The sequence below is a fragment of the Oryzias latipes genome, chromosome 13 (assembly GCF_002234675.1).
Source record: "Oryzias latipes chromosome 13, ASM223467v1".
In the NCBI taxonomy this organism is placed as follows: Eukaryota; Metazoa; Chordata; class Actinopteri; order Beloniformes; family Adrianichthyidae; genus Oryzias; species Oryzias latipes.
The window spans coordinates 4596131-4621740 of NC_019871.2; the positions used below are offsets into that span (position 1 = coordinate 4596131).

Consider the following 25610-nt stretch of genomic DNA (forward strand, 5'->3'; position numbering starts at 1 on the left):
ATAAGTCAGATAGCTGCCAGGCCCATTGCTATTAACTTTTGAAAAACAAAGCCATAGTTATCGCATTATTTTTAAAAACATAGCTGTAAATCAGACATTAATTCTGTGAACAAATTATAGTGTCTTTGTTCAAAATAAATGACACCATTTAATGTAAATGTGGTGTAAACAAAAATACAATTATTCTAGGAAACAAAAATCAAATGGCTAGGAACTTAACTTATTTAAGACTTAAACTGCTTTCAAAATAAATGACCAGGGATAAAATACATGAACTTGAAGTGAATCTAAAAGTAAACATCTTTGTGAACAAAACGTTTGGGGGAAAGGTGCATGTGATGTATGTTTATATGTTTTTCTTGAGAACCGGAGGCTTTTTAGCGTCAAGATGCCGCTCATCTACCGTTGCTTTGAGGAGAAGGGGGGTCTAAGGGCCAGACCATTGCTCTGGTCAGGGCGTACAGTGCAGGGATCATTTTTTCAGTATTTCCAAGAGGGAATGTCAAAGCATGGCTCTAATGCATTCAATAAAAACCTGAATCCCTCGTTCTCCACCTCGCTGCAGGGACGGAGCCCCTTGTACATTTAAACATCAATCCCGTTTGTTATTGCCTTTGCTCTGCCTGCCTATAGAAAGGTATCCACGCCGGGCTGTGTCGGCTTCCGGCCAGCAACAGCCACGGCTTTCTCACACAACTCCGGGTGATGCAGCTTCAACATGCCGGCGTGTCTTTTAACTTGCTGCTCTCGCTATTTTCCTTGTTTTTCCCCTCCGCCATTTTAGTTTGAATGTGTATTCTTCTTCGTCCGCCCGCGACAACCAATCTCGCATCGAGCGAGATCTAGCCTCTGAAGAATCGTCTTACCAAAGGATGATTAATATAACATTTTACAGGGTCTCCAAACGTAAATAAAAGGTCGATACTTGATGAAGACGCATCGAGAATCAATCACGGGACTAAATATCGCGATATATCACCATATCAATATTTTGGCAAACCCCTAGTCCAGGGTGTCCCCTGCCTTCGCCCACAAGTGGCCAGGATAGGCTCCGGCAGCCCCGTGACCCCGAAAGGGAATAAATGGAAGAAGATGAATGAATGAATGAATGAATGAATGAATGAATGAATGAATGAATGAATGAATGAATGAATGAATGAATGAATGAATGAATGAATGGAGCCAGAAGTAAACCATTTTCTATGGGTGACGTCACATTGACTCAGTCCAGTTCTCAGTCAATACAGTCAATAACCTGCTCTGGATCAGAGCTTCTGTGGACCCCCACCTGCCCCACTGCCCCTCAAACGCACACACACAAATGCTAACCTGATCTGTAGTAATCCACCTTTTAAACCTTTAACTCCGCAGACGTCACCAGCGACAACTAAAAAAGCCAATCTTTGACGTACAGTAACCATTTGACCTTTTACCCCCGATCAACATGAATCAGCTGATTGTGACATGGAGGAAAGCAGCTTTTCATATCAACTTTGTGTCGATATACTTTACTAACATACGTAAATTCTTGTTAAACAGCACAAAGACACTTTTCTTTCATGACAGAATTAGCTAATTCACATCGATTGTGTACTAAAGTGTGTCATACTGATGCAAAGCTGCTTTTCTCTGCTTCACCTTAACGTTTGAAGAGTTGAATCAGCTAAAGCTCCGGTGTTAAAGGGTTAATCCGGGGCTCCCCTCCCATTTGATTTTGGCCTCTAATTCCCAAAATGCCTTTCAACTGTGCGGGCAAACTCATCCCTGTTTGATCTTCTTTTCCTCAGAGATGAGTGACGTGTGGTCCATTTCCAGTGTGAACGTTCGGCCTGACCTAAGGAGCACCCCCGGCTCCCCCAGCGTGCCTCACCTGCCCACCATCTCAGAGGAGTAACTCGGATGAGGAAGAGAATGAGAGGCAAGAAAGAAACCCGCAAAGAACGGAGAAAGAACTTGTTTATAGTGTTTGCTGAGCCAACATACGTGCTAGTCTAGTTAGTTTTTCAACCCTAATTATCATCTAGAAAGAGTTGAACTCCCAGACCTCAACCTGGTTTGCTTCAGGTTGGCTGTAAGATTAGCAAACACAACACTTTTTGAGGGCAAAGTGATCAGAAACATCAGAGAAAGGGGTTTTGGTAAGCTTTCCTCCCAAATGTCTGCTTACATGCTCTCTCTGTACTCCGACTGGCCCAGTGTTCTTCAGCAAATAAAGACTCTGGGATAGAGCTCCTTAGCTCCTCCGTCCACTCCACCGCTTTCATATTACAGGTGGCATCAAACGCCTGGAAGGTGGACCCACTAAACCTGAGACCGACGCATCCAAGAACACGCTGGTATCTAAAACGTTGGAACTCCACTAGATGAGCTGAGAGAAAGTTCACCCCAAAAAGGAAGGAAAAATACATTCTGCTGTAAAAAGACAAAAGCTGCTTTCTTTGTTGCCGTCTCTTATGCCTAGATATTGAAAACCAAACCTCGGAGAGGAGAAGCTCTTGTCATCAGAACTATGAATGCAAACATCGTGGGCAGATATTTTCCGCATAAGCTGTAGTTTTTCATTGTTTGCTGTTTGAGAAAACTTTATACAGCGTCTGAAGAAGACATATTGTGCATAATTTCTATATATTAAAAACCCATCTGTGATGAGGTAAGGAAGGATGTGACCATCTATCTGCAAATCTGATGCTACGTTCACACCTGGTATTTGACACAGAATGTCGATACTAGCATATGTACCGATAGTTGGAAGAGGCTTGGTGCGAAACGTCGATTGGCACTTCCGTGTTATGTAACGTATGCTACCCATACCTCACTACCCAATCCAAACCCTGATTGGTCAACGCTCGACCTGACTTAACTTTCAACGTGCGTTTCGTGGACGTGCGTTTTGTTCGTAGAGCCCGAAAACGGACTGAGAAACTTGCGTCACGGCACAGGAACGCAAGAGTTTTGAACACAGAAGCCAGAAACATTTGTACACATTCGTTCTCATAGACTTTTCATTAAAAGTGGCTGCTTGAACGCGTGTTGCAGAGGTCGGTGTGAACGCATGTGTGAAATGTCCAAAACCATTGAAAATAATGACACAGCTCTTGAGAATGCTACACATAAACATTCTAAAATGGTTTTCCAGGAACTCCCTGTCAGATTTTTAGTTTAATCATTTCCTGGAACTCCCATAAAAGTGTATGATTGCTGTCAGTATGTCACTGTACTCCTAAGGCGTGGCGAGCAGGTGGACTCTGACTACTGATAAACCAGGACGTTTCCGTGCTAAATGTATGGAGAGCAGTTGGGATAAATGCCAACTTGCAGCTGCAGGGTGACTGATGCCAAACAGCAAAACATGGTAGTAGTTGGGTAATTATCGCACCATTTCCTCTTGATCCAGGAAGCAGCAGAGTTGTTAAGTTGTTGGGTTTTTTTTTTCGCTGTTCCTTGTTTATTAACAAAAATATAATCAAGATTTTTTTTAAATTAATTTGTATATTTTCTATTACAAATAGAACGACAGACGAGTAAAGATGAAGGAGTGTTTTTAACCACAGCAATAAGAGGAGTGAACTCGCTATTTCTGTTTCCAAACTGTTTTTCATCAATTTATCTTTACGGCATGTTGAAAATCTGCCTACTGTTTTCAAACTATGTCCTGTTAGCAATTTTATAAAAAAATAATACCCAGAAACAGCTGATCTCAAGGCCGGACTGAGATGCAGCACAAAGAAAATCCAACTCCAAACCGTTTTTAAAAGCGATCCTGATTACCTGTGAATTCTGCAGAGCTGCTGGGTCCCATAAAGCCCCACAGAGCTGGAGGCGAGCTCAGTAGGTCTCCTTTAAGCTTCACTCTGTGTGGGAGTTATTTGACGTGTTCTTTGAACACTCTTTGAGTGACTGAATGTAAACGAGGTTTTCTCAAAAATACATTATTTGTGTTTATACTTCTGTATAGATGGAGGCTTCTTTAGCTAATTTCAGCTCCTTTCAAATCAACAAAGAAAGTCATGGAAGAAGCCAGACTACTCTTTATACTGGGCATAATCGGACTTTACACTTAATATAAAGCTGTTAGTTTTAGGCAACACTTCTTTAAACCTGAAATCCAGAGAGTTGGTTTGCTCCAAAGGGTTCGAGATGAAGCAGGATGCTCTGCAGTAAGTGCCATTACAACACGATGGTGGATTTGTTTCCATGATTCACCAAAACTGTTTATCTGCTCATTGGAATTTTTGTTCAGGAGTTTATTTAGGAAATGTTAAATACGAGTTATTGATAAAAAGGCAACCTTCGCTCAAGGTTTGGTTTTTATTTTTCTGTTAAACAAGAACCGATGCGGTTCAAAGCTTTACATTAAAGTTTAGGGTAAGGGTTAGGGGTTAGGGGTTAGGGGTTAGGCTTAGGGTTAGGGGTTTAGGGTTAGGGGTTAAGGGTTAGGGGTTAGGGGTTAGGCTTAGGGTTAGGGGTTAGGGGTTTAGGGTTAGGGGTTAAGGGTTAGGGGTTAGGGGTTAGGGTTAGGGGTTAGGGTTAGGGTTAGGGGTTTAGGGTATTTTAAAACCGGTCCAAATATTCTACTTCAATTTAAGACTCTTTCATAAATAATCCCCAGCCTCATTACGGTTTGTAATCACTCGGGTTGCATCGGTCGCATGGCCCGGCCCAATTGCTCTGAAATGTGACACACACTGATGACATCATCCATGATTGAAATTTTACGCCCATAGTAAAATCCTGTGCTGTTTATAAAAAAAAACATAACATTTTTGCTTCCAATTATTTACTTTTTAATATTATAATATTTTCCACAAAAAAAACAGCGTTATATTTTAGGAAAACTAACATTCCAATTTTTTGATGTAATTTCCACCGTAGTTTAAGGCTTTTAAAATACAAATAAACCTGATGTACCGCCCACTTTCTCTTGTCTGCACCATTCATTTACCAGAAAACTTATTTATATAGATGTAAATCTCTATAAATGAGAAACCATTCCACTACGACCCTGGAGACGAGCACGTCATCAGCCTTGAAAAGTATAAACCCCGCTCAAAAGTTCATCGAAGTTATTATACCGCACCATTGATTGGTGCGATTCGCGATCCCTGTAAAGCACCAACTGGGTATAATGCAGGAAAATAGAAAAGTTGATTGTTTCTTTAAGGCCATTGCTGCTGCTTAGGTTCTTTTTGGGAATGTTTTGGTGCAAGGCGGGGTAGTGGTCCGCACTCTTGTCTTACAGCTGGAGGGCCCTGGTTCAAATCCCGCCTTGGTCCTTCCTGAGTGGAGTTTGCTTGGGTCTTTCCAGAGCACTCTGGTTTCCTCAAACAGTCAAAAAACATACATGTGTGGCCCTGCAACAGATTGTTGATTTGCTAAGGGTGAACCCCGCCTTCACTCAACAGTAGCCGGGTTGACTCCCGTGACCCCAGGAAGGATTCAGAGTCCAAAAGATGGACGGTTGTTTTAGTAAACACTTGGAAGTTCAAGAACCAAAGAAATCAAAATGTCTGCAGGAATGTTTCCTATGATCATTTAAATGATCAGCCAATCATTTACCCTCTTAACTCCTGTAAAAGCATAAAAGGTGCATTTATTTTCCACACACTGCTGCTGCACTTTGGTTGGTTTAAAAGGTCAAAACAGATTGTTGTTCATATGAAATGTATTGAACTTCAAGACCAAATTCATATTTTCTATTCACCCTGATCCCTTTGTAAAACCTTGAATTGGCTGTGAGTTCAGAGTTTTTGTCATAACTGTGGGTTCACTCGTTTTATTGGTTTTTCAGAAAACAAAATTGTTTCGCTGCAATAAACTTTTTTTTCTTGATCATGAACTTCCAAGGAAACTGAATGAGAACCGCTGACTAATGTAAAGATGCTTCTGAAAAAGATAAATCAGAAGATGAGTAAAGCTTATTGTAATGCATCTAACTGTCATGAGTTTCTGTATTTGTGTTCAGACTTGTTTCATGGTTATCACTCGCTGCTCAGTCGTATTTATTCTATGGAATATAATGAATTCTACCACGAGACAGCTTATTTTTGTGAGCGACTCTGGTGACAATGCAGCGCTGCATTGGTTTTCCTCCCAGGATGCTTTGCATTTTGAGCCTTGCATGTGTTGGATTTATCCAACTTTAGTTTTCTTGATGCTTTCCTGAGAGGATGTGATAGCCACTGATTCATCTCTGCATCATTGCTTAGATTGAGGCAGATTTCTGGCTCTTTATAGTCTGTTAGTGTCTTTTAAAATACCATCCTCAGAATCAAAGAAACTTTACTAAAATATGCTTTAGAGCAAATACAGCATAACAATCTGAAGAACTTTATTTTTATTCCCTCTTGAAGATAAATAAAGACAAATACGATTAACAAACGTTTTTTACATTTCAAGTATTTTTGTAAATGTAGTTATGACATTTATTTTATTTTAAAGAAGTTTACTGTTAACTTAAAAAGATTTTAATCTGGTTACATCTAAGAAATGTTGTAGAAAACCTGAAAGTTTTGCTGTTAAAGACCCATTGCAATCATCGCTCAATTCTTAATTCTTTTTCCTTACGGCTGTTCTGTTTTTATCCAAAATTTCCAAAACCTGCATAATGTTCTTGGAAATAATTTCTGCAGATTGGCAGGAGTTCATTAATAATTCACCTCTAAGTTATGAGCGGGACCATTGGTGTTGTGCAACCCCGCCTCCTCTTCCCCTCTCCATTGCTAGGAGCTCGGAGCAGACGGCTTGTGGCCCGCCAGCATATTTCTTTGTAACAAATAGGATCTTTTTCAAACTGCCCTTTTTCCATCTGCTCCTGATTCACAACATTCTGAATGATCAAATGCTCAGAAATGCAATTTTGCAATTGTTTTCATCAGAGTGGGACTTTAATAGTTTAACATTTAGGCTAGCATTAGCCAGTGCATTCCAGTTTATCCTCATCTAACTGTAACTGGAGCCGGAGCTTGGTTTGCATAGCTGGCAGTAAGTCAGACTTGTTCCCAGTGCATGTTGGACTCCGGCAGGGCTGCCCTTTCTCACCGGTTCTGTTTGTAATCTTTATGGACAGAATTTCTAGCCGCAGCCAGGGGCCAGAGGGGGGTCTGGTCCACACAGATGGATACAAACTGGTTAATTTGTGCCCTATAATGAATGTCTTTTTGGTCTTATTTTACCCAATCAGAAACTTATTTTATACATTTTATTTTTGTAAAAATGTATTCAAATCTTTAAGAGAAGAGCAACTCCGTCTCAGCTTCCAGCAGTCAGGACTGCTGTGCTAAATGACCTGATGCATGGAAGTATTTTTTTACTTTCAGAAAAACAGAGGGAGGTCAAAAGCAGTGCTTTCTTGCTTTTTTTGTGCTCTTAGATGCAGTTCAGATTTTTTTGACAGGATAATGTATATGCAAAGACATGAATGGAAAACTTTAAGTGTCATTCCAGAGATTCTCTGTTTGCAAAATAGAAGAGAATCTGAGCTCCAAAACCAATTTCTGAATCAAAAAACTTCAATATGGAATATCTGTTGATGCGGAAAAATACACCTCCTGTGTTATGCAGTGCTGTTCTTTAGTTGCCACGCAATGTACTAAAAAGTGATGCTAAATTTGATAAACTGTTCTGATCATAAATGATGTAATTTGCTTTAGAGAAAAGTATGCTTGTATTTAATGCCTGAAGTGTGAAGACATTAATGAGGTTAGGATTTTAAAAATGCTTTTGCCTTTTATGCTTTGATGCCAATAAATTGTGGATGACTAAAGTCATGTTTGTTTGTTTTTTTCACCTCCCTCCTAACTGCTACTGTAGCCTATTTTAGATGGATGGATGGATGGATGGATGGATGGAGTTTTGTGCGCAACTTTGAATCCACTGAGAGACACTGGATGAAGCCTGTTGGCAAGTGTTGTCAGTGAAGAATTTGGCAGGACGACTGTAAACCGAACACAACTCTGTCAAAACAAAAAACACTAAAATTATTTTAGAAATTAATTTTACTGAATCCCATCACAAAACTTCAAGTTTTTGAAACATTGAACTGTTTTTGAAGGTTTTTTTTTATTTTGCTAACATAGCAGGTTAGATTCATATTTCAGACAAATTGTGCATTTTGTGGTACAAGCACCAGATTTAACATGGATGTTTGTATCTACTCTGTCAGAAAAAAGCATGTTAGCCCCCAAAAAATTCTAAAATGCCAACCATTTGTAAAGATGGCTGCCATACACTCAATTGTTACAAATATATTCCATGTCGATTTTCCCCCAGTCTTAACAAAATGGGCTTTTCATGCATAAACTACAGTCTTTAAACTTCCAGGGTACCTGCAGAATACTAATATATGTATAGTATGTATACATATATATTTATGTATGTTTATGTGTACATCATGCTTTTCTTAAGCCTTTCAGAGTAGATTATGTCCATGTATATGATAAGATGTATTACCTTTGGCACACTGAAGAACAGACATTTTTAACCCTTGTGCTGTCTTAGATGACCCCACCCTTCCATTGACGTGTTCTCCCTACCATGACAAAGGTGGATAAAGGTGGAAAGATTTGATGTAATCCATGGACACCAGTGAAGATCACAAATCATTGAAGAAAAAAGGTTCAGAGCACTGTCTAGTGGGTCTAGATGACCCAACTCCCAACGTTAAAGTGCCTAGGATAGCACAAGGGTTACGAAAGATTTTTTTTTTCACAGCGCATTTTCTGTTCGCAAATAAGACGACTCGATCTCTGGGGCTCCGCCCCTCACTCCTTGTGGGTTCCGCCCTTTCATGACGTTAATCTAGAGCCAGCCTCAGCAGCGCATTTGCGTTTCCCCCCATGAAAACAAATATGTTTTCCCCCCACGAAAACATAAAATGAAAACAACATCCGAAGTTTTGCATAGATGGATTTGCATACTGGGCATACAAAAGAAATAGTTTTTGCAGATCACCGCTAGTGAAGTCTGGATTGTTCCTCACTTTGTGATTTCACAATGTGAGAACCTGCTTGTCTTCGTGGGTTGGGAGGGGCTGCAGGTTTTTAGGGGAATACTTAGAAATGCGTGAACAGATCAAAATACCACTTTGTGGTTGTTTATAGTGAGGAGTAAACATTATGATGCACTTAAAGCTGAAAAATGTATCTTGCACAATACAGGCCCTGTAAAATTGAGGAAGTAACCCTTGTGCTATCCTAGGCACTTTAACGTTGGGAGTTGGGTCATCTAGACCCACTAGATAGTGCGCTTAACCTTTTTTCTTCAATGATTTGTGATCTTCACTGGTGTCCATGGATTACATGAAATCTTTCCACCTTTATCCACCTTAGTCATGGTAGGGGGAACACTTCAATGTAAGGGTGGGGTCATCTAAGATAGCACAAGGGTTAAGGAAAATTGAGCTAAACACAAGTAAAGGACCACTGTAACGACATGAAGTACTCTAGAGCATCCCTCCGTAGTGTGACACAACAAATTTATTAAGCGCAACCATCATGAGCATCAGTCAGAACGGATTCACATCACAAACAGTGCAAAAACAGTCCTGTAAACGTTTATGTCACATAAAGCTACTGACAAAACACGTGTTATAGTGACAAACGGCAGCAGCAACACACAAAGAGGTTATATTTGTTCACAAAAACTGCTGTAACAAATGGATTATATTGGCACAGAATTACTCATCATACAAAACAGAAGCTTTAAGAATGATGGATTTACAAAAACATAAAAAAGCAGGATGTTGGTCTTCCTGTCAGCAAAAAGTCATCTATTTAAGTGTACAACAAGTATACTTTGTATATCCTAACAGTAAGGTAGTATACTTGAGGTTTACTTTTTATATTTATTGCAAATGTGTTCCAATTCAGTTTGAAGAAGTATTTATTAAGTATACATCATGCACTACTCGTACATGGTCTACACTACTTGCTGTACTCATGTATACCTAATAAAATAAACCTCAAATGTACTACTACTTTAAGGGTTTACCAAAACAAGAAGGTTTGTGAAAAAACCTTTTAACATCAAAGATTAATTTATTAGAAGTAGAAATTTGGAAATCTGTGTTTATCTGTAAGTAAAAATCAGTAAACATGAACAATTTCCTTTATTTATCCTCATCTCACAAGTCGTTTTTTTACTCCACCTCTTTACAATTCAAACCACCTTTTAACTCTTGTGCTATCTTAGATGACCCCACCCTTCCATTGACGTGTTCTCCCTACCATGACAAAGGTGGATAAAGGTGGAAAGATTTCATGTAATCCATGAACACCAGTAAAGATCACAAATCATCGTCACACGCAGCTGCGTGTCTGAGAACGAAAGGGGAGTTGTAACGGGGCACGCGGAGCACTGCAAGAGCTGCCGGGATTGCGCAACACCAGGATCATCGCCTGCCTTTAGATGAATCAACTCTATGCCAATAATGTCATTCTTTATGAACTATGATGTGTCTTTATTTTCCATAAATGTATTCTTTGTCTTTTCTAAGGTTTAGTTGGTGTCAGTATTTGACAGAAAGACAGCAGGTAACGCAGGAAAACAGCTGCACTTTATGAGATCATAAATTAACAATCATTATTTAGAAAAAATATCAGTACAATGTTTTTTTTATCTATTTCTTCAGACTAAAAACGTTAAATATACTGGTATGCTGTGTTAATGTTTGAGATCAATTTATATGTACTATCATTTATTTATTGAATTATTTTTCTCAGCATCAAATGGTTCAGTTGTTCAAAATGTTTCTAGTGTAACCCTTGTGCTATCCTAGGCACGTTGGGAGTTGGGTCATCTAGACCCACTAGACAGTGCTCTGAACCTTTTTTCTTCAATGATTTGTGATCTTCACTGGTGTCCATGGATTACATGAAATCTTTCCACCTTCATCCACCTTTGTCATGGTAGGAAGAACACGTCAATGTAAGGGTGGGATCATCTAAGATAGCACAAGGGTTAATGATGACACATTTCCCCCAAAAGGTCTTTTTGCATCCTTTCTTTTTTGCTGTTTTTCAATTATTAGTAGCAGATGAAGATGTTTTCTGTGTTTTTCCCGCCTACATCCAAAGATAAGACTCAACAAAATGTATGTACACTTAGAAGCATCCAAAGTTTTTTTTTTAAAAACAACAACACCTATTATAAATACAAACGAAGAAAGAAGGAAACAACACAAACAACAACAAAAATACATGAAATAATGAAACTTTAGTTTAAGACAAAAACGCTTTTCTCATTCTACAGATTTTCTTAACATAAATTAGTTCATATCTTGTTTGTTTTAGGTTAATATTTGGAACATTTTATTCAGGGAAAAACATCTCTGAAAAATAAAAGCATTTGACGTAGCAGGTTTGCGTCCCGTGAGAACATCAAACAACTGAGAAGAAACGTTTCCAAGAGGAACCAGCTGGATTCAAAGGTTCATAAAGACGCTCAAATTTTCACAAACTCCATCAACTTTTCTGTAGAAAAAGATCCAACTAAAAGTTTGTCAGTTTTGATGTCCTCCTTTTCATGTATGGTTAATGTATTAATTATATGGTTAATTTATTCAATCGTGTTAGCTGCAGAAGAAAAATAAATATCCAGAAATGTAAATAATCATATTTTGCAGCCTACATCTAATGGTAGTGATTTTAAAAAAACATCTCACAGCTTTAGAGGAGCAGCAGACCATCTGTCAAAATTCTTCATTTAACTATGTTTTTGTCTTTATTTATATAAAATAACAAGCTACGGCTGAAAAATGAAAGCTTTTTTCTTTAAATTACAATTATTTCTCCTAGGCTACAAAAGTTCATCTTAAAATCTGAATTTTATTCAGCACGAAATACATTTCTGTTTGCTTTGTCTAATACCTGATCTACTGTTTCCTCGTCATTCCAGTAGGGGGCAGTAGAGGGCTTGTCCTGCTCATTTAACTCGTCGTGGTAGGGATAACATGTCAATGTAAGGGTGGGGTCAAGGGTTAAACATGGCTGCTTTTGTAAAATCTCAAAAACACTATTGATGGGAGAAATGTTACTATTTTCTCAACTTTATGGTGACAATAACTCATCTATGTTATTCATTTTTTAAAAGGACTACTTGCTTTATTGAAAGGAAGAAAATTTATGGACAACAATTCTTTATAATTCACTTACAACAAGACAGTGGGTAAATAAGATGCTTTTTTCCTAAACACTCCTTTCAGAAAATTTGCATCTTAAACTAACATTGCTGTGAGGAAGAACCAATTATGTAAATGTATTATAATTAATATTTTCTCTGATACATAAAAATAATATTTTAAATTTTCTTTTGGATTTTGTCAGAAGGGATTACAAAAACATCTTAATTTCAAACAATGTGAATTTTTTTAGTCAAGACTTTGATGAAGTGGGCTTTACTGGGTGATGTTCTCCTATATTTTCCACTAAACTTCACTCCTAAAACTTCTAAAAAAATAAATAAATGATGTGACATATTTTTAAAGCAGTTGTCCTGGAACAGCTGTACTATAAACTGTGACAAAAAAAAAAAAAAGCCAAAAAATGTATAAAGTCAGGGTGTATACTGGGAAAAACAGGACGGAGAGTTTGCACCGTCAGAGGTAGTCATCCTCACTGGACGAGTCGTGTTCATTGAAACTGTAGTGATAATAGTTACTGGGGCCTTCGCCGGGGTCGCTGCTGCTGCTGCTGCTCTCAGCGGTGAGCTCCGACCCGCCTGAACTAGCAGAAGGACTGCGACTCATCCACCACAGCTGATGGGCGAAGGTCCGCCCCCAGCTGCAGTGCTGACCAATGGGGCGCAGCAGGCGGATGAGCTCAGTGGCCTCCTGCCAGTAAGACGTTCACTTGCTGTGGCCCCGCCCCGACCGCTGCTTGTTCATGGTGGTCAGCATCTGGCTGATGTAAGAGGTCAGCAGGTCGTCCATCTTGTAACCCTGCAGGTGTAAACACACAAACACACACACACACAGGAGGGAGTTTGTCTTCGCTCGACTCTGATACTCCTGGTGTGTCGATCCTGCCATCACCTACCAGCGACGTCTCACACAGCAGCTTGCTGCCTCTCACCAGGTTGCCGATGGTGATGTGGAAGTAGGTGTTCCCGCTGCTCCAGTTGGAGATCTTGGTGAAGGGGTGTGTGGTAAGGATGTCCTGCGAGGCACGTGTTCAATAGTCATTACAAAATAAATCAAGACAGAAAAGTCAAAAGAATGTACTTTTAAACAAAGAACGCATACAATTTGACCGTTTTCCTGTGAAAAAGATTAAACGAGTAAATAACAAAAGAGGCAAGGTGGGCTGTTCGTACGGTAGCCGCGACCCGTCTTTGCAGCAAAAAAAAGGAACTTCTTAAATAAATAAAAGGATTTTTTTTATCGTGCTTCTTTTTAATTGCGGCAGCATTTCTCTTTATTTGTAACATAATTTCTTTTTATTTGTAACACAATTTCTTTTTTGCAACATCAATCCTTTTCATTTGCAACATCATTTATTTTTATTGCAACAAAATCTCTTTTGATTTGCGGCAGCATTTCTTTTTATTTGTAACATTCATTCATTCATTCATCTTCTAAACTGTTTGTTCCCTTTCGGAGTCACCGGGCTGCTGGAGCCTTTCCTGGTCACTTGTGGGCGGAGGACAGGTCGCAGGTATTTGTAAAATCCTTTCTTTTTTTGCAACATTGTTTCTTTTTATTTGCAGAGTATTTTTTTGTTTGCACAACTACTCTTTTTTTGGTGATGGCGGTTCTTGGTCACTGTACGTTCGCTGTGTTGGTAAACGTAATAACAATTAACTTTTTTGTTTCTTTTGTGCAAAATAATAAAAGCCAAATGTTTAGTCTTCAGAGGGTTTCTGGATGAAAGAAAGCACCTGAATTCTTGAAAAAAATGCAACTCCCAAATTCAGCAGCAAATGTTCAATTTGAGTGTCTGGAAGGCAAGAATCACATCGGAAAAAAGCTCAGAGAATTGGTCTGATTCATGCTGGGAATTCTCCAAGCTCTCTGAGATCTATAAACATGATGATGTTAGAGACGGTTCATCCCTTCTGGAAAAGATCTAGGGAATAGGTAAGAAATAACTAAAAGAATGGATCATTTGGGTGGGCTGAGTTTTAGGTTCAAAACTCTAAAAATGTGTGTGAATTCTGCTGATTTCCTTCCCTGACATTTCAACGAATGACAGCAGCTGCAGTCAGCTTCATTTGAAATAAAAGCAAACAGCATGTATGAGGATTATGGGTAAAAGACAAACCTTCGTCTTTGGGTCGATAAGACTGACTCCGTGCTTGTTGATGGCAATCAGCAGGATTTCTGGGTAGTTGGGTTCAGTGGTTTGCTAAGAACAAAACAAGATGTGACACCGAAAAGAGCATATGTGTGATTTAAATGTTTATTTTCCTAAGCAACACACGGATATCAGGATAGTTTCTGATTTGACTACATCTGACCTCTGACACTCTAGAACAGAGGTCCCCAAATCCAGGCCTCGAGGGTTGGTGTCCTACATGTTTTCCAACCAACCTGCCATTGAAGCTCCTTATTGGCTAAACACACCTGATCAAGGTAATCAGCAGCAAATAAGGCAGATTTTCTGGAAAATCAGCAGGACACCGGCCCTTGAGGCCTGGATTTGGGGACCCCCGCTCTAGAAAATATAGGAGAATTCCACAATTTCCTTTAAAAGAAAAAGATAAAGTAGATCTGCAGAAACTTCAGCAGCAGACAAACAATTTTTATAAATCTAAAGCTAAATCTAAAGCTTTAAGCTGAAAAAAATCAGGAGGGAAAAACTGTAAAACTTGTTAAATAATTTTTGTAACATGAATAAAGTAAGAGGGATTTTTCCAGGAGGTGTTTGTCTGCTCTGGCAAGAAAAACAGGGATTTAAATGTAAACAAACAGCTAATGGGGGGGGGGACAACTAATTTATATGGAATTTTTTAGATTAAAAAAAAAAAACCTTGTAAATCGCAGTGAAACAAGTGAATTAAACTGAAATTTAAAAAATTCCTTTGTTAGGATGTGGAGTTTTTGTACTTAATAAAAGGCAACCAACAGGAAGTGACATTTACCTTGACCTCAAAAAAGGCGGAGCCAAAAGTTGGCCATTTGTAGATGATCTTGAGGAACATCAGTTTGGCTTCTTCCCGCGATTTACCCGCATGCTTGTTGAAGTGCGCCACTATGGACTGTAATCATTGCCACAAGAAATGTGGGGAAATTGAAGATTATTAAAAAGAAAATGAGGTTTAATCCCGCAGGTTCGACTTTTTTACCCGTTTCCAGTCATCTGGTGACATCTGGCGGATGAGATCCTGAGGTACCAGCTCCCGAAGCATCTTGGGTATTGTAGGAAAATGAGATTTGTCCTCCTCAAACTTGACACGGTAGATGAGCGCTCCAAGCTGGAAAACCTCTTCTCGGGAACACTTGTGGTAGCCGCGCAGGTATTTTGGAAGCTCCTAACATAAAACACGTAAAACAGATGAGTCTGAACATTAAAAAAAAATAAATAAAAATTAAGCGGATTATCAAAAATGAATGTGATAAAAATGACCTGGTAGTAATGGAAAATGGAGTCTGCAAAGGAGTCCTTCCCTGGAACTGTGCTGGTCCACAACTTCTTCATGAAGAACACCTGATAGGTCAGAGAGGGAACGATTCCTGCAGAGTTGGAGGATAAAACAAAACACTTAGTCAAGAATATGAAAGAATAACTAGCAGAAACTGATTTAGCAGAGTTGTTTTGGGAACTTATTCCTTTTATTTTATTTTGGAAAAATAAATGGAACACAAATTAGGCACAATTGTTAACGAAGAGCAGATTAGCTCAGTGGCCAAGTGGAGCGGTCTGCCCTGAAACTGGGAGAAAAAAAGGCTCAAATCCCGTCCGTCACAAACTGTAGAAACAGAAACCAGCGCTGACTCAGCACTAGTTCCTGCAGCGTTCCTTCAGAAAATGAATGTAATGTGGAGAACCAATGTTAAAAGAGCTAAATGATATTAACCCTTGTGCTATCCTATGACCCCACCCTTACATTGACGTCTTCTCCATACCATTACAAAGGTGGATAAAGGTGGAAAGATTTCATGTAATCCATGGACACCACTGAAGATCACGAATCATTGAAGAAAAAAGGTTCAGCGCACTGTTTAGTGGGTCTAGATGACCCAACTCCCAATGGTAAAGTGGCTAGGATAGCACAAGGGTTACACGGGTTCTACTTTGGTGGTTTAAAACATAGAAATGACTGCATTTAGATTAAAACTTTGCAATTAGATAACTTTTCAAAAAGTTTATTTACCCATGTGATATTTTTTGTACGATAAATAAAGTTGACTGTATAATAATAATTGTATAATATATTATACAAGCCACTTTGTAGATTAAATCTTATTATTAAGAAGTAAATGAAAAACAAAACTGGATTTTATGGGTGCAGCCCGTTCATGTTTTATATCGTTTTGTGCCAACAAAAGTTAAACATGAGTTCAAAAATACTAAGATACTTTACAGGCTAAAACTCGGGCTGTGAAACCTCACCAGAAACTGCTGCTGAATCCATGTCTACTATTATTCTGGCACATTGGAAAGGCTGTTTTACTCCGTTTTTAAAAGGAGTAAAAAAAAAAATGAATTCATAATATTTTAAGAGGAAAAACTCTACACCATCAGCCAAGGAACAACGTTTAGTCAAGTTAAAACGTCTGAATTCTTTTTCCAACTTTAGAGGCGTAAGCGAAGCGGATACCAACCATCTTTAGCTGGGCGAGACTTCTTGATCCAGTCAGTCAAATGTCTGACAAAGTCGAAAAAAAAATCTCCCTCCGGGACGCTGATCACCTGCCGACAAACATGTAAATGTTCCATGTAAGAGAATGGAGCATTCAGCAGAGCTTTTAGCACAAATGATCATGAATTCACGTCAAAGACATATTTTTTAAGGTTAACCTGATTTTTTTCAAGGTATCTTTAACACTTATTAAGTTAAAAATGCTACATTTGTAGGTATAAAACTTGGTTTATGAACAGATCTCTCTGTTGTGACTGTTCTTTGGTTTAAAGACCCTCTCTGATCATCTTTCGATCTATTTTATCAGAAATTCACCTCTGAGTTGTGAGCAGGATTGTTGATGGGGAGAAAGCCCGCCCCCCTTCCCATCATCCATATGTTTACAGTGTGTAACCAGACGGATGATGGGAACTTACCGTACAGTTTTGATCCAGATTCCAGCTCGAAGCTCTGAGGAGCTGGAATGAGGCACAGTGTTCGCATTTCGCCCACAAAAACAAACGACATCCAAACTTTTGCATAGATGGATGTGCAGATTGTGCATAGAGAATGAAAGCCGTCCACCGCTAGCTCCATGAAGAAAGTGTGTCTGTGTGTGTGTTAGTCTGGGGGCGGTGCTGACTCTTCCAGGAAGAGTCTGTCACAATGTGAGGAAGCTCAAGAAATTGATTTTGCATGGTTTATGCCCTTTAAATCAAATCTGTTCTGCTCCGATCTTTAGGTGGAAAACGTCAGTTAGTGACTTGAAACCTGAAACATCAGCTTTTCTTTTAAGTAAACAAATGCAGTGCAGAAGAGGAGGACATCCCAGAAACTCCACCCTAAGTAATCATTTATGTATGTCTTTCTGTTGTGTAACATCCGAGGGTTGACCTCTGACCTTGTCTGAGATCTTTACGAAGAGGCTGAAGCCCTCAGCAGATTTCAGCAGCAGTCTGGTCGAGATGTTCTTGCAGAAATCCTTCGCCTTGGTGCTGGACTCCACCTCAAACGCCTGCAGGATAAAAAAACAAAAAAACACACATTTTCGTTTAAATCTTTACGTTTTTAAATGCAGGTTTCTTTTTGCTTTTTTTTTTTTTGATTGACAGTCATTTTTAGTATTTTGCACCTCATCTGTGTCATCAGGGAAGTAGACTTTGTGGAAGATTTGGGTTGTTTTGTGCTGGATGGCTTCCACTTCCACCAAATGAGGGGGATACTTTCTGGATCCATTACTGTCACCAAGACAAGAACAGGGTTAATCCTGCTTACAGTTTGTTTAAACTGTGAACATTTGGCTCTAATGCTAACATGTAAGGCGTGTGGCTTCAATTGATATTAATTCTTTTTTTTTAAAAACATGTTTGCTAAAATGTTCTATTTTGTTTCTGTCTTTGACGCTTTTCGTGGAGCCGACAGAAAACCCGTGTGAGGCTCGGCTTTTACCGCAGAGCTTTGTGGACTCTCTGCATGCAGTCTGCAGACAGCGGGTGGTGCTTCTTGGACTGCAGGAAGCGCTGGATGTGTGGGAGCAGCACGTTGCTGGGGGGAAACAGGCCGGTGCAAAGCCACAGCAGCTCCCAGCCTTTCTCCTCACTGTACCTGCAGAAGCACAGCAGGCGCTCAGCGTCTGGAAAAAGGTCTGCAGCTTTGTTCAGCGTAGAGAGGATTCACCAACGTACTTGACATGGTTGTCTGTGAGCTGCTTGAGGATCTGACAGTAGATCTCGTCTTTCAGTGGTTCGGCCTTCAGCGCCCCCTCAAAGATCTGGTCTGTCAGCTCGTTGACGGATCGTGTCCGTTTGGACGGATAGTCGCCCATGTACTTCATCATAGGTGGGTTTAAAGTCAAGAAATTCACCAGGTTATCATCTGAATTTTTAGTCCCTCTCCGATCATCTTTTGATCTATTTTCAAAGCTCCAGATTTGGTCATTTTAAGTGAAACTTGGGAAAAAAAGTGTCGTTTTCTAGGTCATAGTTTCTGCAGAGTGGCAGGAGATCATCAAAGATTCTTCTCTGAGTTGTGGGCAGGACTATTGGCACAGAGTAAGCCTGCCTTGACTTCCCATCATCCGTTTGTTTACATTATTCCCCGCTACCTTATAGCCCCAACCTAACAATAGTGCTGCAACAAAAATGGCGAGCAAAATCAGTCGTCCAGTTTTGAACCAGATTCCAGCTCAGACGAGGAAACTAAAGACATGCATCCATCTGTCTGTAAGTGAAAACATCAGAATGGAGCAGAGCAGGGAGTTTGTGACCTTCTAATTGTAGCTCCTACGTCACATCTAGAAGCGTTTTTAAACAGCGTTTCTTCGTCTTCCCCTGATTCACAGCAATTTGAATAAAGAGATAATCAGAAGTGCAGCTTTAGGATTCGTTTTCCCATAAATGTCTTCTACTGTGTGAAAAATATCACAAGAACATGTTAAAAACACCATTTTCTTTGGAGTGGGTTTGTAAATGCGTCTTCAAAGGATATCAATGAAAGCCATGCAGGCCTCCTGAGCCAGGTCCTCGTGGTTGACCACCTTCTTCAGTAGTGGTTGCTTCAGCGGCTCCCTCGTGCAGCTCCACAACTTATCTTTCCCACGATTCTTAGTGACCATCACTCTGCTCAGAGTGTGCTTAGGAGGAGGCCTGCAGACATGCAGATCGATGAAAACAAAGATTGAACTGAACCTTTAGGGAAACACTAAATCTGTGGGTTTGTTTAAAGACATGTGGAAAACCGTTTGTGTTTATTATTTCTGAGTGAAGGTACCTGAAGTAGTCATAGGAGAACTCCTCCAGCGTGTAAGGTTTCAGTTTGCCCTCTGTGTCCGGCAGGATGATCTGCGAGGACCGAACCGACTCCTGCCGCTGGTCCGGTGTCATGGTAATCAGCGCCTGATGGGTTGATTCACATTCACTTTTTGATTTTAAATTCAAAAGCAAAAGTAAAACAATTAATAGGTGCTTTCGACTGAAAAATGATAATATCTATCGTGGTAATTAAAACCTTTCGGCGTAGATTTTTTAAAATGAAAAAGTTGAGTTTAAAGTCCCACTCTGATCATCTGTTTGATCTATTTTCAGTGTTCCCAGTCGTCGTTTAACAATGATTATGACCTATTTAGCCTAAATGAAAAAACTTGTGTTGTTTTTCCAGGACATCGTTTCTGCAGAGCAGCAAGACTTTAACTGAAATTTGTCTCTGAGGTTGTGGCTGTTGGCGCAGAAGTAACCCACTGCTGATTTCCCATCATCCATCTGTTTACATATTCTCCCGCTAGCTTACAGCCTCAAGCTAACATTCGCACTGCTGAGTTTGACTGTTTTTTAAGCTCCAGCTTTCTGGTGCCACCCAAACAGTCAGTAGATCTCAGACTCACCTGCTGATGCCCCATTTATCTCTGGTCATAAAGCAGCTGTCCAGCTTTGTCCTTAATTCTGTTTTCACAATGTTTCTGGATTCATTTGTTCTCTCTTAGAGGTTTCAAAACCATTTTTGAAAGCCTTCTTAAGTGTTCTTATTTTGTTGCTTTTTTTTTTTGTTAATTGGAAGATGGCAATTCTGAAATCTTATAACTTTCTTTAGTAAGGAAAAGTACTTAAAAAAAACACCTAAATATTTTCTGAATTTAAGAAAAAATAATAATAAATGGAGTAAGGAGAGCTAAATCTCACCACAATGTCCTGCTGAGGACGGGTCATAGCAGGCAGGACATAAATGCAGTCGACCGGGAAATCTCCCTTCTGATTGGTCCGTTCGTTAATCCCATGTGCCCAACCGGAGTTGAGGACCTGTTCGCCGGTGTCCTGGTCCAGAACGATCAGGTCTCCCTTCAGGAAGCTCAGGAACGTTGATTCCTCCCCCGCTGTGGGGACGAGAAGAAAACAGTTGAAGAAAATTTTAAAGAGATGAACAAGAAATGATCCAACTTTTAAATGTTTTAGATTCATCTGGATCAGATCAAAGGCAAAAGACACAAGAGGTGTAGAACTCCACAGAGCAGAGACTAACCACAGACTTTTACAGGAGACTGAAACCAAAATCGGACAAACCGAGTTACACTTTACAGCCAAACGAGTCTTTTGAAATAGAAATGAAAACAAGTACAAATGTTTGTCAGAATGAGAATCCTTCTATTTTAAATACTTTCCATTTCAAAAAGTTTCCCAGTGATTTCACTAAATGTCCAAAACAAAAGTTTCTCACCTTTATTGAGGATCTTCACTATCCTACATTTGCCAGTTATAAATGTAGCTGTCAGTAAAATCTTCCTCTTTTTAAAAAGCCAGATCCTCACCGTCTGGAATGTCCCACAAATCATTTTCATCCACAAAAATGTTTAAAAAACTGAACTAGACAGAAAATCTGGTTGTTTCTGATCTTCTTTAGCCAAAGTAAAGATTATTTGAATCCATGGAAAGTAACTTATTATTTATTATATGAGATTTTGAAGGCAACTTCACAAACTGCTGTAATTCCTTTAAGTTTTCCTTAAAGTGAAAACTGATCATATTTTCTGTGTCCATTTCGTGTCCAAAATGAGGTGTTTACAGCTGAGAATGTGCATTCACAGTCCACCTTCATGCATTTATAGTTCTTAATCATCTCATCTGTTTACTGTCGCATCAAATCCTAGTAAAGCACAGATCTGCTTTTTTCCTTTTTTATTAAAAGCCAATGCTATTCCCGTGTGACCAACCAAAAGAATAAACGGAAATTCATGTTGGCCACACGGGATCAGTGTGTCAAAAATGCCCATTGCTGCAGTGCCCGAATGTATTTTCACCCTAACCCTATCGTAGTCCCGCCTAAATTATATGCAAAAAGTCTCTTTCATCTTTAAATCTCTTTTTTTGACCATGACATTAAAGAAGAGGAAGTTGTTTTTAATGCAAATTAAAGACCCACCCCAATGAAAAGGTTGTTTGTAACATATTTTTTCATGATGGAGGACATGTAAAAAATAAATCACCCCCAAATTGCATTTCTGAGTGTTTGTTTATTCAAATCGTTCTGAATCAGAAGCAGACAAAAATAAATGCAGTTTAAAAAGATCATATTTGTTATGTTGAAAAGACGCTGGGCGGGTCAAAAGCTCCCTGCTCTGTTCTACTTTGGGGAAGGGAAGGGGGGCGACCTTGCTCCGCACCAACAGTCCTGCCCACATTTAGAAGTGAATTTCTACTGAACTACTGTCGCTCTGCAGAAACTACCTCCCAGAAAGTGGCACAGGTGATTGATTTTGACTAAAAACTGCATAGTCATATAATTTTTTTTTTCCTTGCTGTGTGGTTTTTAAATTTGGAAAATGTTTTTTGAGCTACGTTTGTTGGAAAAGTTCTGGAAAAATAACGTCTTTCTTTTTTTTTGACTGATCAAAAGACCACTAGAAACGCTTTTACAATAGATCTAAAGATGATCGGGGTGGGACTTTGTTGGACATCAAAGGATCACAGGACATACCGGGGTTGGGGTTGTCCTGCAGCGCCACCACAAACTTTGACCTCTTCCTCAGGCCTTCCAGGAAAGTCACCACCAGATCCCGGATGTCCTCTGCGTTGCTGGAGGTGAAAGTGTACTCTTCTCCTTTGATGGTTGCCAGTGTAAAACTCTGACTCTGCATCTTTCCTCCCCTTATAAAACAGCAACAAAAACATGAAGAAAAAAACTAAGAAAGGGTCTCCTGATTCTACTAATTTAAGATTAAATCAAATTTTGAGTTAAGTTTAAAACTATATTTAAACTAAACTCTTAAGATGCTAGGAAACTAAGAATTTTTGAAAAACAGTCACCGGCTGCTGGAAACTGCAGTGATTTCTGGGAAGGAGAGTTCCAGGAGGACCTGTTCCTGCTCATCAACGAAATAAACCCCGGTCCAGTTAACCGCCACGATCAGGTCGTCTTTGGGAAGATTAGGACCTGAGAGGCACAAAAAAGATACAGGAAAAAATCATTCCAATTTTTCTGTTCATTTATAAAACGGCTGCACTAACCAAGATTCTGAGAAAAACAATCATTAGAGACGTGTTTTTTTTAAATCTAATCTAGTTCAGATCATTTCAATTGTCTTAATTGTATTTTAATGACAGCTTATATAACAGACAAACATTTGCCTTGAAGGGTTTTGGGTTTATTCTCCATATCGAGAAAGCAATGGGCGAGAGTGGAGAGGAAAACTTGTTTTAAAGTGAAAGATTAATAAAAAAAAAAAAATCAAAGCAGAACCAAACCGAACAAGAAGCAGACTCCGGTTAGAGTCTGAGAGGACAGGAACAAACAAACACGGAAACATCTGCTATTAAACCAAAGAGGTAATTTAGCAGCTGCAGTGAGAAAACAGGAAGCAGACAATCACAAAAATGCCAAAACATTCTCCATTAAAAAAAACTCCAATGAAAATGATGAACGAAGGTGATGAAAATAACCTCTTTAAACCATCCCCCATATTTCTGCGGTGTAAGTAAGTACGATTCAATGAGCGATTCCTGAAGCATGAAATGTTTTTACCTGAGAATTTGAAGGCTTCATAAAAACGGGAAAAGAGAAGAGGCCATTTGTGACGGGCAAAATCCACAACTTCCTCCTTCACCTTCTGGGAGTCGAACCTCTTCTGGGTGTAGATGCCCTTTGGAGACCAGCAGAGGTGTTGGTTAGTTTAAAAATACATATATTATTTAGCCTCAGAGGTACGATTTCTTCTCTCAATATTAATGCTATATGACAAAATTTAGCATTTATTTTGAATAATTTAAATAAATCTCCAAACGTTGTCCTGTGTTGAGGGACTACAGGACTGTATTCTCAAACTTTTTTTTACTTTTGATTAACAGATGTGGGTTTGCGAAATTCTATGGCTATAAAACCGTAATTAATACTCTGGTTTTTTTTATGTTTTTTTACTCCAAAAGTGGATTAAATGAAAAACCTTAAATATTTTTAATTTGTGTATTTTTGGTAAGGAAACAAAAAATAAAGTCCCACTCCGATCCTCTTCTGATCTATTTTCAAAGCGTTCCCAGTGGTCTTTTAGTTGTGATTACGCCATTTTTAGCCAAAATTAAAAACCTTTGTTGTTTTCTAGGACATAGTTTCTGCAGCGTGGCAGTAGATGATCCGAGTTGTGGGCGGGACTATTTGCATAGAGTAAGCCTGCCCTGATTTCCCATCATCCCTTTGTTTAAAAAAAAAAACAGCATTTTTTTTTTTCATGTGCTCCTGATTCACAACAATTTGAATAAAAGAATGCCCAGAAACACAATTTAAAGTTAAATTTTCTAATATATGTCTTTCATCATGGGAAAAATGCCACAAGAACATGTTAAAAACATCAAAAACATCTTTTTTTTGTTAACCGGGATCACATTTAGGCCATAAATGGAGTAAAAAGTTTCCAGTTAGATATCAAAAGTACTTGCAGATCCCCTTTAACACTGGGTAGTACCTTTTTGTGAGCAGCCATGATGAAATGAGCCCATTTCTCCACAGTCTTGGAGGAGCTGACCTCCCTGTCGGGGATGTAGGAGGGGATGAGGCTCAGCAGACGCTCCAGAAGAATCTCCGAACCATAGTCCACATAGTACTGCTGCGAGGCCAGCTCTGCCAGGTCATCCTGCAGAAACCAGCAGGTTTGTGCTTTCAGGAATGTAAGAATCAAAGAGATTATACAGCAGGATATCTAAGTAAGTGTGGAACTGTAGTGGGGACCATCAGAAGGAGCTTAGATAGAACAGAAACAACTGGAGTTTTTGAGAAGATATGAAGTCATTTCAAGCCTGAAATGCGGTAGCTGCTGTCACCCTATCACAGCGGTATTCTCCAAACTTGACGCCTCTGACGATTTGCTGGTAGATGAGGTTGGTGGCGACCTGGTCCTCGGTTGGATCGTGCCAGGGCGTGAAGATCTCCTTCCTGAAGAAAAGCCTCCAGGGGGCGTTTCTCTCCTGAGCTCCCTGCTCCTTGGCGTACTGCTCACATTGCGACACGGCGTCCATCACGTGGTCGTTTCCACTGCCTAAGGAGGACACCTGCAGGAGATAACAGACTTAAACTGCTGACAAAACGTCAAAAGGGGTCAATAGGTCATCTCGCCGAGATTAGTCATTCATTAAATATTCATTTAAACGGATTAAACGCAATAAAATCTCTTAAAAAATAACTGATGTTTAAAGGACTTTTAGTAAACCAGGGATTAATAGATTCAACTAAGCTGCAAACTGGAATCAAGTTTAAAAAATGAATGTTTCCATAGATTTTCTTGATGGAGTCGCTCTGTTGTTGTGCGTTCCTGCACGTTTTAAAACAATAATCTTTTTAAAAGCCACCACAGAGTCTTCTAGGGACGGCGTCCCAAACCCGTCTCAAACTGATCCATTTAAGAGAAAATAAATGCAGACTCAGAGGATCCAATATGTTTATGAAACCAGCTGTGAGAACAAATGCTAAACTTCACTGGATCTCCACAAGAGACGTTCAGATTTGGAATACCTGCATAAGAAATTATAGAAACAATTATAAAGGGCGATTTAATATATAAATATAAGGGAGTCAACAAGATTTCTGTTATTTTCCTGTTGATCATAATTAATTATTTTCTTTTTTTATTTGTTGTAGGTTTGTAAAAATACTATTTGTAGGAATTTAAGTTTAAATTGAGTTAAAAAAAAAAAGGTGGGCTTGGGGTCCATAAAAAGCCTTTTTCAAACTTTAAATATTGTCGTTCCTTGTTGTGCTTTTGTTGATGGTTTTTATTTTATTGTTTTAAAATAAAATAAGAGATCTGGGTTTAGTTTGTCTCAGTGAGGTTCAGAGGTTTAAAGTCATTTTTAGGAATTTGG

General features: G+C 39.2%; 2 protein-coding genes across 2 annotated transcripts in view; one reads left to right on the forward strand and one right to left on the reverse strand.

Annotated features, from left to right (window-relative positions):
* The window catches only part of LOC101165492 (glycerophosphodiester phosphodiesterase domain-containing protein 5), a 39307-nt gene extending 35430 nt beyond the window's left edge, over positions 1-3877 (forward strand). Inside the window, exon 19 of the mRNA XM_011482257.3 lies at positions 1788-3877. Coding sequence (XP_011480559.3) covers positions 1788-1894 — 107 coding nt within the window. The 3' untranslated portion in view covers positions 1895-3877. The remainder of the gene's footprint in view (positions 1-1787) is intronic.
* Positions 3878-11314: 7437 nt separating this feature from the next.
* Positions 11315-25610, reverse strand: part of myo7a (myosin VIIA) — a 33513-nt gene continuing 19217 nt past the window's right edge. The window contains exons 27-45 of the mRNA XM_023961764.1: positions 24573-24800; positions 24218-24385; positions 23284-23401; positions 22569-22695; positions 22240-22409; positions 20451-20641; positions 19546-19670; positions 19264-19421; positions 18462-18615; positions 18226-18381; positions 17909-18014; positions 17678-17791; positions 16760-16847; positions 15561-15667; positions 15280-15465; positions 15076-15192; positions 14256-14339; positions 13032-13151; positions 11315-12934 (exon numbers count right to left, since the gene is read on the reverse strand). Of these exons, the coding sequence (XP_023817532.1) occupies positions 12842-12934; positions 13032-13151; positions 14256-14339; positions 15076-15192; positions 15280-15465; positions 15561-15667; positions 16760-16847; positions 17678-17791; positions 17909-18014; positions 18226-18381; positions 18462-18615; positions 19264-19421; positions 19546-19670; positions 20451-20641; positions 22240-22409; positions 22569-22695; positions 23284-23401; positions 24218-24385; positions 24573-24800 (2610 nt within the window). The 3' untranslated portion in view covers positions 11315-12841. The remainder of the gene's footprint in view (positions 12935-13031; positions 13152-14255; positions 14340-15075; positions 15193-15279; positions 15466-15560; positions 15668-16759; positions 16848-17677; positions 17792-17908; positions 18015-18225; positions 18382-18461; positions 18616-19263; positions 19422-19545; positions 19671-20450; positions 20642-22239; positions 22410-22568; positions 22696-23283; positions 23402-24217; positions 24386-24572; positions 24801-25610) is intronic.